The 12,636-nt window shown below is 38.0% G+C and overlaps 1 protein-coding gene across 1 annotated transcript; it reads left to right on the forward strand.

Moving 5' to 3' along the window:
• Window positions 1–2,021: 2,021 nt before the first annotated feature.
• On the forward strand, window positions 2,022–8,073 carry LOC132140195 (15-hydroxyprostaglandin dehydrogenase [NAD(+)]-like). The gene is made up of 7 exons (XM_059549003.1): window positions 2,022–2,300; window positions 2,396–2,519; window positions 2,593–2,699; window positions 2,781–2,874; window positions 7,478–7,554; window positions 7,709–7,872; window positions 7,950–8,073. The coding sequence occupies exons 1-7, from the start codon at window positions 2,208–2,210 to the stop codon at window positions 8,071–8,073; spliced, it is 783 nt and encodes a 260-aa protein (XP_059404986.1). The 5' UTR covers window positions 2,022–2,207.
• Window positions 8,074–12,636: the final 4,563 nt, after the last annotated feature.

Consider the following 12,636-nt stretch of genomic DNA (forward strand, 5'->3'; position numbering starts at 1 on the left):
TCTACCATCTTATTAATTATTATTTAGAGGTTAATGTATTAGAATCTGTATTCCCTATGTACATCTATTTACATTACTATCATCTTAATAGTATGGTTAGTTTAACATTCCTTCTATTGTTTGACTGGAAACAGCTAAGTGTGTGACAGTCAGAAATTTGATTTCTCATGATAGTTTGTCACCTCAGAGAATTCATATAGCCAACACCAAATAGCTGTCTCTGATCCACTGAATTATCCTCTGTTTTACATGGATAATTATGCAAATGACAAAGAAATTAACATTTTGTGTTCTTGGAGCTGTTTTAGTTACCAGAGTGATATACTTTTTTTACTGCTATTAGTTTTGAGGGTAATAGCAGTGCTATCGGGAATATCGGGGAAGTTGTGGCCTAATGGTTAGAGAGTCGGACTCCCAATCGAAAGGTTGTGAGTTCGAGTCCCGGGCTGGCAGGAATTGTGGGTGGGGGGAAAGCATGTAAAGTTCTCTCTCCACCTTCAATACCACGACTTAGGTGCCCTTGAGCAAGGCACCGAACCCCCAACTGCTCCCCGGGCGCCGCAGCATAAATGGCTGCCCACTGCTCCAGGTGTGTATCCACAGTGTGTGTGTGTGTTCACTGCTCTGTGTGTGTGCACTTTGGATGGGTTAAACGCAGAGCACAAATTCTGAGTATGGGTCACCATACTTGGCTGAATGTCATGTCACTTTCACTTTCATAATAAATCCATGTGATATCTGTAGCAAATAGTGCAATAATAATAATAATAATAATACATTTAAAAAATAGCAAAGTGTTTTATATGGAATTAAAGTATATATTTCGATGGATAACCTGTTCAGGTGTTGATAGTGCAAAAAAACACAAAAATGATAACTTTGATGCATTAAATCATATAAGGTGTCAAATTCAGTTACTGTAGAGCTGCAGAGTTAAGATTCAACCCTAATTTAGCACACCTGAACCACTTAATCAAGGTCTTCTGGATTACTAGAAATTTCCAGGCATGTGTTTTGGAGCTCGGCAGGAGAGTGGCCCTCCAAGGACCAGAGGTTGACACATTAAATAATAAATTATGCATTTCATTCAAAAGTCATTATATAAAGACATTTCAAATGTTACAAACAATTTCTGTTTAACAAACAGATGATGTTGAAAATTCCATTCATTAAAGAAAAAATGTATCCTGATTTCCACAAGAATATTATGCAAAAATTATTTTTGTCACAATTGCTGTCTATCTATAGCACATATAAGATTTGAATAGGCTATTTGAATTCAGTTCAAGTTTATTTGTATAGCGCTTTTCACGATACAAATCATTGCAAAGCAACTTTACAGAAAATTAAGTTTCTACAATATTTAGTAGCTTATCAATGTTGATTGTTAGTACGAAAAGATCAATTAAAGACGTAATCAAATAGACAATGAACACTATTAACAGCTATTGTTATATGATGCAATCACACTTTTAGTAATATTTGTTAGTTCTATTTGTTGATTCAGGATTAACATCATCTGAGGTCCTCTGAGGGTTTGGCATCATATCTTCTCAGGTGTTCTGGATTCAGACTGAATCTTGAGTAAATCCTGGTTACCAGAAACAGAGAAATAACTAGAGACATAATTAGCGTATAGCTGCTGTTCCAACCAAGCAAAATTGATTTGTTTAACCCAAGCTAAAGAATAATAATGTGCATTTGATCAGATAAAACTGCTTGTAGCTGGTTTATATGTAAATCACGTCAAATAAGCTGTCAAAGACAGTCCTTGGGCACATAATTCACACTTTGATGGCTAGGAACTAAACTCCACACTCTAAAGACATTAGATCTCTAGGCCTTCATGTTCAAGGAACATTTACAGTCCTAAATATATCCAAGCACATATGTATGTCATACTAAAGTAAATGAAGAATACACAAAATGTTTTACATTTGCATTTTATGATCACCTCAAGACATACTGTATCATACTTTCAAGGCACAAATGCAAATCACATGGAAACCACCAAACAAATGATTAAAATTGCGCTTATATAAGTATGGTTTTTGCTGCATGTGAAGTGTCAGTGTTCATCGGTGCTTGAGCTGAACATCTCGGTAGTTGGTGAAGAGGTACAGTAATTCTACGATCAACTTTCACTTACTTTCTAAATGTGATTGGTATTTGGCTGATGTGTTTATTTCACAGGAACTTGACTGAAGATGGATTTAAAGAATAAAGTGGCTGTGGTGACTGGAGGTGCTCAGGGTTTGGGCAGAGCATTTGTCGAAATGCTCCTAAAACAGGGGTCAAATGTAATCACTCTTCTTGTTTGCTTGCATGTGTATAAATTTCAGTCAACCAGCTTCAGCAACATTTTACTTATTTTACAGATTAATTTTGATTACAGGTGGCCTTCATTGACATGAATGAACCACTTGGAAAAGAGTTAAAGACTGAGCTTGCCGAAGAATATGGACCTGACAGGGTTGAATTTTATGCTGCGGATGTCTCATCCAAAGAGGAATTTATAGGTATTTGAAGATTTTTTTTAGATTTTTAATTTGTCTGGCAGTAAAGAAATAACATCAGCAGATTTCTTTTCAGGAGCTTTTCAGAAAATTGTGGACAGGTTTGGCCACATCGACATTATGTACAACAATGCAGGGGTTGTCAATGAAAATGACTGGGAGAAAACCATTGCCATAAATATGGTATGATTTTAATAATGCCTCAGTTTATCTGTCTGTCTGTTCATCAGGCAACATGTTGAACTGTTCAAATGGCTTTTATAGTCTGGGCTGGTGAGGGGGACATATCTGGCTCTGCAGTACATGAAGGACAATCCTAATGGCAAAGGTGCAATTATCAACATATCATCTACTGCAGGTTTGGAACTTAATACACTAATTTAGTCAATAAATAATATTTTTGTATATTATATAATATTTATTTAATAATATGCATTTATTTGATTGAAAATACAGCAACATTGAGAGATATTACAACTGAAAATAACTGTTTTCGAGTTGAATATATTTTGAAATGTAATTTATTTCTGTGATGAAAGCTGAATTTTCAGCAGTTATTACTCCAGTCTTCAGTGTCACATGATCTTTTAGAAATCGTTCTAATATAGAGTTTTTTTGCTCAAGAAACTCAAGTGATGCATTAAATTAAAAGCAAATCTGACTGTAATAAAGACATTTATAATGTTACAAAATAATTATATTTTACAAATAAATACTGTTGAAATTGTATTAATTAATTAATTAATTAAAGGAAAAAATGCATCGTGGTATTGTCATGCCCCTGGACGTTTTGTGTTCCTGTTTTGTTGTGTTTTTCTTCCCCATGTGCTCCGTGACCTGTGCTACATGTGCCTCATAAGGCAACAAGCCAGCAATTTGGTATAACAGAATATGTTGACATGCTTTAATGTTCCAAAAACATATTATTTTTCAAATATTGTACATTATAGTAGGTCCGCTATGCCCAGCTTCTCTCAAACGCATTGTTTTCTACAAAGTCCCGACTTCCGACAATCCCTGTTCTGATTGGCCAACTGACCCAGTGCATTGTGATTGGCCGAACACCACTTGTCGGAAATGTAACACTCCTTTCCATAATCGCGATCTTCATCTTTCAAATTATATGTAAAGACAGTTTAAGTCCTTAGCTATACCATCATTTCAACTCCGAAAGGGGAACAGAGTCTCATGACAGACACAGTGATGAAGCTCGTACGTGTTTGCAGTACACAAGCCACAGACGGTTAGGACAGCTGACTCCACTGTGTGACCCTGTCTTTCTCTCTCTCGCTCTCTTACAAACACACGCACGAACACACACACACAATGTGCAAAACTCAGCATTTGAACATTCAATAGCAAATATTTAAATTAATAACAAAACATGCTTACAGTAGCTGATTCAGAAGCGCCAGATTGTCGTAGCAAAGTCAGATTGACCTCCTCTCCTAGGTTCACGAAACAGCCATCCATAAAATGCGTTGCTGTTCTGTTGTAAGTAATCTTAAAGATTCCTTAATGCATCTACTTGCAGAAGGCCAAATAAAGTGCTTTTGCCTAGATACACACAGCATCTCCCACAGCATCTCCCTGACACGGCTGTTTCAACACTAACTGTGGTTACTGAAAACCATGCCTTCTTTCTGTGCATGAACATTTGGGTGGCATTACTCAAATATTTCCACATAATGATGTAGACAAGTGGGGCCGTGTTTGAATGAGCCATTTTAGGGGGGCGAGTCTTAACTTTGATAAAGAATATCTCTTTGGATTTGAGACTTAGACAGACATAACTTATAATTCAAATAGAAAACAGTTATTTTAAATTGTAACAATATTTCACAATACTAAAAAAAATTTCTGCAATTAAATTAATATCTATTGTATTAGTGTGTTTGCAAATATGATTTATTCTTAAGCAATATTCTCATTAGTTTTCCATCAGCTGTGACACATAAATCTGCGTGTTTTTTTATATTTTATTCAAGGTTTTTTTTTTTACCATTAACATTAGTGGCATTTTCCCACTAATCTCATTAATACTTTCATTTCAAATTCTTACATTTGATCTATAAATTCAATTATAATAATGTGAATATCTAAATGTTATGAAATTAAATCATTTACACTGAAAAATACAACTGCATTAAATAATAATATGAGATTTTTTATATTTTATCACGAAAGCAGCAGTCTGCCTTTGTTCATTCGCAGAAGGCAGCCCCGCCTCCCCATGCTCATGTTTCTCTCCTCCCAGTTACCATTGGAGTAAGCAACAAAGGTTTTGCAGGTTGAACGATCCAATGTGTGCACCTCGTTATATGAGCAGCTTAATCCTCCCAGACAGATCAAAACACCTTTAGTGCCTGGGATTCAGTGTCAATTTTACCAAAAGTACGTTGTTCCCCAGCCAGCAAATATAGTTCCTGGGAATAATTTTCGATTCAGCCTAAATGAGAGCTGTAGTCGTGACGGATCGTGCTCTGGCTATACAGAGGCTGGTGACCTGCTTCAAGATAGATTCCACTCGCCCCCTCAAAGTGTTTCAACTGATGCTGAGCCTCAAGGCAGCAGTATTGACAGGGATACAGTTGGGTCTGCTTCGTATGCACCCCCTCCAGTGCTGGTTGAAACCACGAGTGTCAATCCCATGCGTGGCATCACAGATTCAGGGTGAGTCAGGCCTGTGTAACAGCCCTAGCCCTGAATTCCCATGGGATGGAACGGGGCATTGCCATGGGGATGGCTTGCAAAAGGACAGTTGTCACGACAGACACCTCCAACTGAGGTTGGGGGGGCGCTGTGTGAAGGCACACCAACTTTCGACCACTGATCAAATGCGGAAAAGGGGCTTCCACATCAGCTGCCTGGAGATTCTTGCATTATGTCGATCCTGTCAGTTCTACTTGCCAGTCCTAAAAGGATGCCATGTGCTAATTAGTTCGGACAACATGTCTGTTGTGTCCTACATATATCACCAGGAAGGCCTCTCCTCATAGCGTCTCTTCAGAGATTGCTGAGGGCAGCACATATACCGGGCTAATTGAACCAAAAAGGGAACATGTTAACAAGGAGCAATTTGTAGTGGATGCTCCAGCTGCAAATGATTCAGAGGATCTGGGAGACCTCTTCGCCTCAGAAGACAACTCTCACTGCCCAGTTTATTTCTTAAAAACCAAGGATGAGTTGGCCCAGTTGGTCCCTGGATCAATCTGATCCCACAAGTAATCAGGCGAGTAAGGGAACAGAAACACAAGGTTCCCCTGGTGATGCCCTTTAGCTGAACCATCTGTGGCTATCAGAGCTAACTCAGCTGTTGATAGCGGCCCCTTGGCCTGTTCCGCTGAGACGGAATCTCCTTTCTCAAGCGGAAAAGACAATATGGCACCCTCGGCCTGACCTATGGGCCCTGCACCTCTGGACGCTTTCACCTTCCAGCCTCCCAGAGCAAGTTTTGCATAGAATTTCGGAGGCTAGAGCCCTGTGTATGAGTTGCCTCTACACCTTAAAGTGGACTTCCGATCCGTGCTCAAAGTCTATGTGGCAGACATAGCAGTTTTCATGCCCCTATCAAGGGCCAATCTGTGGGCAGACACAGCGTGGTCATCTGCTTTCCAAGGGGTGCCAGGAGGCTGAATCCAACTCATCCCTCTACCGTCCCTTCATGAGAATTGCCCACGGTTCTGAGGGGCCTTAAGGGCCCTGCCCTCGAGCTGCTACAGTCTGCCAGCATTTGGTTGCTATTGCTTAAGACTGCCCTGCTTCTAGCACTGGAATCAGTAAAGTGAATAAGGGATCTGCAGGCACTCTCTATTAGCCCTACCTGCCTGGAATTTGGGCCTAATGACACTTAGTCATCCTGAAACCAAGGCACAGTTACGTACCTAAGGTGCTCTCCACTCCGTTAAGAGCCCAGGTCATTATGCTCTCTGCGCTTTCTCCCTCTGAAGAGGACAGTGAGCTATCTCTGCTCTGCCCAGTCAGAGCTCTGAGAATCTATATTGAGGGTTCTGAGAATCTATATTGAGGGTCCAGTGGTGTGACCATTGTGAATATTTGTGAGGCGGGCACCTGGGCCTCGCTGTCCACATTTGCAAGGTTTTACAACCTGGAAGTCCCGGCCTTACAGGCCAGGGTCCTTTCCGCTTAAGTGATACGTGCTGCGTAAACAAATCTGGCAGAGATCCCTTGACCATATCACGCTCAAGCTCTTTGGCATCGAAGTGACAGGAGTACTTTGGAATGATTAACCAGGCCGGGTTTGCCCTCAAGGAACTTAACCCGTCTTCACCTTGGATTATTGTTAACTTCTCTATGGCAATGAATTGCTAATGGAAGTTTGATATCTTAGTCGTTCCACTACATTAGCATGCGTGATTGCACTGTACTTCTACTGTTGTCACTTCAGTCTAAGTAAACTGAGAATCCTGTGGTGAACACCCGCTTACATGGCCAGAGTACCCCGCCCATTCTAGCGGGCTTTGGCAGGCTTGGTGGGCTTCGTCGCCATAGACTCGAGCAGCACCGCTGCCTAGCCATTGGTTCGTTTTTTTAATACACAGCACAAACCACTTGCTGTGCAGTTTCACTGAGTGAATGAAAACGGCTTCAGTTCAGGACAAAAAAGGCTTTTTCCCATATACTTCTAGCAAGACGCAGTACTCATTCCTGTATCTCAGCGAACCGAGGTCACGTTAAGTAACTGAGTACGTTTATTAGTGTTGTGTGAGCCTTGCCTCAGCAGTGCATACCATCAAAAGATGCATTATATACAGTAGCTATATCCACTATTTGCTCTAAATGCAATAAAATCTGAATAATGTTTTGGTGTTTACATAGTTATTTTTGGTTACTGATGTTTTAATCATGTTACTTAAATGTTGAGCCTCAACCCCGGACAGCCCCGGCCCAATTTAAACCCTGTGTATACGTTTACTCAACTTTTTTCATATTGGCTACAGGTCTGAGGTATGTGCCAACAGCGCCCATCTACACAGCGATTAAATATGCAGTGGTGGGATTCAGCCGTGCTATTGCGGTATGTTTAGTAATATATAAAGAAAACAAGCTTTTTTTTATTTGTAATATAATTACAGCAATAACTCACATGAACTTAAAGCCTTGATAGATAACGAGGAGTACATCTCTTGCTAACAATAAAGCAGATTTTATTGATCTTGTATGTTTAACAGGCTGTTGCTATGAAGTCCAACCTTGGGTTGAGGATCAACACTCTCTGTCCAGGTGTGATGAACACTAACCTGCTGTCCTCTTCTAATACAGAGGACTGTTTTGGACAGTTTTCACAACTAGAGGAACTAAAGGAGATGGTTTTGGAGAGAAATGAGTTTGTGAAGTGAGTTAACAGTCCTTATACTTTTCAGTAGATTTTGCTGTGAAAACTACTTCACAGTGTCATTGCTTTATTTATAGGCCTGAGGATGTTGCCATGGCCTCCCTTCCTCTTGTGATAGATGAAAGCAAGAATGGAAAAACTCTGAAGATCGATGCTGATGGTATGGAGTTCATATCCCTTCCTGATATACCAGCCATGTGAAAGCAGCCAATCAGCTTTTTTCCCTGCCACAGCCATAACTTTCAGAACGGATTCCTAATGTCAGATTAGAATTGAAATTTTTAAGGCTTAGCTCCTATAATTTTGTGTGGTTGAAAATGTACTAATCTTCCTCAGTTCTAGTTGGCAGTAGACAATAAGTAAACTTGATGCAGGGCTAATATTAACTCTTGACTAAATAAACAGTCACGTGAAAGGTATCTTTATATTATTCTTTGGCTTTGAATGTGAATGTTACAATGAATATTAAACACACCATATATTTAAAATGTTTAATTTTAAATTTAATTATAATTCCTATTAGTATTAAAAAGAGTGCCAAATACGTATTTGTTTATTCAAATATGTGTTTGCCTTTGTAAAATATGGGATAATTTGACGACGATTCCGTATTTTAAGGGACAGGTGGCAACCGTGGCTGTGTGTACATACACTTTGCGTCATAAAAAAAAAACTTTTAAGACGCAATTGCATTACCTTACACTGAGTTACGCACAGCCCGCATGCGCGAACAGTCTTCATAAACAAAGCGCGTCAGCATTTGAAATTGAAAGCAGCCTTCTGTTAGTGAGGTTCATATTTGAAATATATAAGTCCACTGCATTCCAAACCACATAATTTATGACTTCGTAGAGCATTTGTAAGGAGCAGTTGGGGGTTCATTGCCTTGCTCAAGGGCACGCACCTCAGTCGTGGAGGTCAGACTGCCTCCGTATACTTTCAGTTAACTGCTAAATGCAAAGATACCTTCAAAATGGCACCTCAGTGACGTCACACATAATAAACACACCTGACGGACAAAGACTGATTGCCTAACAATAAATGCCTTTTGGATAATAAGCTGTAAATTTGAGGCACAGATAGCTTAGTCTTTTGTACATCACATGTACAAACACAACTAGAAAGGGATGGAGGGCTTCACTTTTGCAGCTCTCTGCCTGACAGTGATGTGCATGTGACGATCAATGTGTGCTACACTGATGTGCAGCAGAGACGTGAAGGGGAGAAAGACATCGACAGAGTCTCAACATTTCCTGGCCTGACATGATATTTTGATTATTTGACCGGGAAAGCTGTGGGCAAAAAGAAACACACACATGTAAATATATTCATTTATATATATATATATATATATATATATATATATATATATATATATATATATATATATATATATATATATATATATATATATATATATATATATATATATATATATATATATATATATATATATATATATATATATATATAAAGTGCCAGCCTGTCCAACAGGCAGTACAGGCGGTCACCTAGGCCTCTAAGGAGAGTGCCCCATAGCAGTGAGGTTATCAATTGAATTTTTGTGATTCACTACACCCCCCCACCCCCCCCATCTACAGATCTCTTATCACGTACAATGTTTGTTCTATTCGACCGTAAGTGCACTGCCAAGTGGACATCACTGAATATTCCACCATAATTCCAGTTCGAAACGTATATGTTCCATTCAAAGTGCATTAAAGTGTGCAAGATGTGAATTTCAATTGTTTTTATTTACAGAGGTATACGATGTCTATTCGTCTGTGTGTGAAGACGTTGCAGGCGGTGGCACAGAGCAAATCCATTAATGAATGTTCAGAAGTGAAGTAAAAGTCTACGGATTTCCCCTGTTCAGGGAGTAGGGAGCAATAAACACGGTGTAGGGATCATATCAATCACAGTTCATGCACGGAGCTCTCTTCTAATGAGCTGGTTATCTGAATAAGGTGTGTTAATTGTACAGGTATGTCTCCCATGTTTCATCAACTAAAACGTCTCTATCTGCATTTTATTCAGTTATGCGATACCTATGCCTTTGTCCATATTAGGGATTTCATGGAATGTCATATGATTTATGGCTTCGCTGAGGTTTTTTTTTTTTAGGATTTTGCATGTATGGATTTAATGTGCAAGGGCACCCAGTATGAATGAAACATAGTATGTGCAGCAATGACTAAAGCTCACAACAACTTATTTTGGGTTAAAATAGGAATAATAATATTTTTTCTCCAGTGTTGAGGAGTTTTCTATGATTTTTAATCATAATTTATTTTATAATAATCCTTAGACATTTATAGTTATAGACCTCCTACATGGTCATGCTGCAGGGTTCTGTAAATATATTGATAATAATCAATAATTTTCAATATTGATTGTTTTGTTTAATGTTTTTATTTAGTTTAGTTATTTTTCACCTATTTAGAATTAGTCATATTGATATATAAAAAAAACAACAACATTTTTGGCCAAATTGTGCAGCCCTAAAAAACAAGGCATAACACATTCTGTGTTCTTTACCATCTTTGGTAAATAAAGAAAAAGTTTGAAAAACTTTTTTTTTGTTAAAGTTCAGATTTTAGAATTGACTTAATCATGCCTCTGAGGATAGTCTCTCATGACATCATGAAGTCTTGCTACACACTGATGCTATTTTTATTTATTTGAAATTAAAGAATGATAAAATAATTTTTTTGACAGCTATATACATAATACATACTATTTATTAGTACTTGTTTTATGAATGAAATTATGCTCCATGATCACAGACCGAAAATTGAGCCAAATTTAGTGTGGTGAATTAAATGTGACCCTGACCAGAAAAGCAGACATAAATAGCATGGGTATATTTGTAGCAATAGCAAAAAGTACATTGTATGGATCAAAATCGATTTTTCTTTTATGCCAAAAATAATTAGAATTTTAAGTAAAGATCATGTTCCATGAAGAGATTATGTACATTTCCTAACATAACTATATAAAAACTTAAAAATACTTCAATATCGATTTTTTTTATTTATTTAGATTTACCCTTATGATTGGTTTTGTGGTACATGGTCACAAATAATTACAAACCCTGATCCAATGTCTAATGCAATGTTTTTTTTGTTTTTTGTTTTTGTGATCATCAATCAGGCCTTATTTCTTGTCATATTAGTATGTTTTTTTTTGTGATTCGTTTTTTTTAATGTATACTTTATGTATATGTATTTATTTACACTTAAATATTGAAATAGTCATTTTATGTGCTTTCTCTTCACTCGTCAGATTTCAATGACTAGTGGGGCCCATTTTCATTATCTTGCCTAGGGCCCCACAACCCTTCAGACCGGCACTGTATATATATATATATATATATATATATATAAATATATATATATATATATATATATATATATATATATATATATAACACTGCCCAGAAAAAAGGGCACTTTCTCTTGAGGAAGAAAAAGGGCAGGTGCTCAAGCCCCCTTTGATGTCTATGTCTGCATGTGCCTGATGGAACATGTCTCTTGGGAAATCAAGACATACACATGCATATGATAAGCATTTTGCTAAATGTAATATTCATGAACAACGCACATTTTCAGAAAGCTTTATAGTTTTAATAATAACACTACATTAATCTCTCTATCTCACTCACTCACACACACACACAAAATAAAGTAAACACAAGAAAAAGGCAAATACAACTTGCAAAGATTTATTCAATGTTTTTTTGTGTATTTGTAGAGCGAAACCACTGTGATTTCTTGCAGAGACTTTCAAGATATTTTGTGTACTGCTTCCATGGTATGTTATATATTATATTATATATATTATATATTTAGTGGTGGGCCGTTATCGGCGTTAACGTGCTGGTTAACGTGAGACTCTTATGGGGTGATAAAAAAATATTGCCGTTAATCTATTCTCAAAGTTGGGTTGGGAGCTGGGTCTATACTAAGCAAGCTATGATGACTTACACCCTGGCTGAGGCCAGCCTAAAAAGATGCTCAGGACAGTTGACGGGCCACTGCTGCGCATCGTCACGAAAGCTTATCTTTTTCACGTGTTTTTAAGCCTTACCGCTTGTCGATTTAAACATTAAAGCATCCAAACACAAGACGCGGAAAAGAGTAGCTGGTTACACGCGCGCTGTGTTCGGTGCGCACGAGAGAGAGAGCCGCGGATCACGGACAGCAACACTGAACCGAGCGCTCTTCTGCGAAGTTCTACTCGAAGTCCCTCCTGCACCTGAACGAACAAATACAAATCACAGTTTGAACAATCAAAAAGATGTGAAGAGCCCAGTTCAGTACTCGTGGTGTTCTGGTGTTCAGGGCTCACGCAGAGAAAGGTGTCTCAAAACACTTGAACACCGAATTTGCTTATTTTTGCTCTTGTGCCGACAAATACATACAAAATATATCAAAATATCCACCTTGGAAATTATGCTCGAAAAAACTGTCAGTTATTTTTTAAGTGAAAGTAAACAGATGAGGAAAAAAATGGGATGTGTATTATATTGGATGCGTTCATCGTCTCTTAAAGTGACCGCGCCTAATTTAGCTACTGGCTGCTTTAATGCTCTAATGTTTCTAATGAAAATGAAAATCACTCACTGCTCTTGACGGAATTACTTTGTAGTTTTAACAGTCAAACCAAAAATTATTCAGACACCAGATATAATTTTTGATATATATAGCAAAACTGTAATAATGTGAAAAATGTTGAAGGTGTCTGGATAAATGTAGGTTTGAT

This window comes from Carassius carassius, chromosome 5, assembly GCF_963082965.1.
Source record: "Carassius carassius chromosome 5, fCarCar2.1, whole genome shotgun sequence".
Lineage (NCBI taxonomy): Eukaryota > Metazoa > Chordata > Actinopteri > Cypriniformes > Cyprinidae > Carassius > Carassius carassius.

Bases quoted from the DNA above. Each gene is read 5' to 3' on its own strand.
- LOC132140195 (XM_059549003.1), top strand. From the start codon at position 2,208: ATGGATTTAAAGAATAAAGTGGCTGTGGTGACTGGAGGTGCTCAGGGT. The intron at 2,875-7,477 runs GTTTGGAACTTA...TATTGGCTACAG, and splicing joins CAACATATCATCTACTGCAG to GTCTGAGGTATGTGCCAACA. The intron at 7,873-7,949 runs GTGAGTTAACAG...CTTTATTTATAG, and splicing joins GAGAGAAATGAGTTTGTGAA to GCCTGAGGATGTTGCCATGG.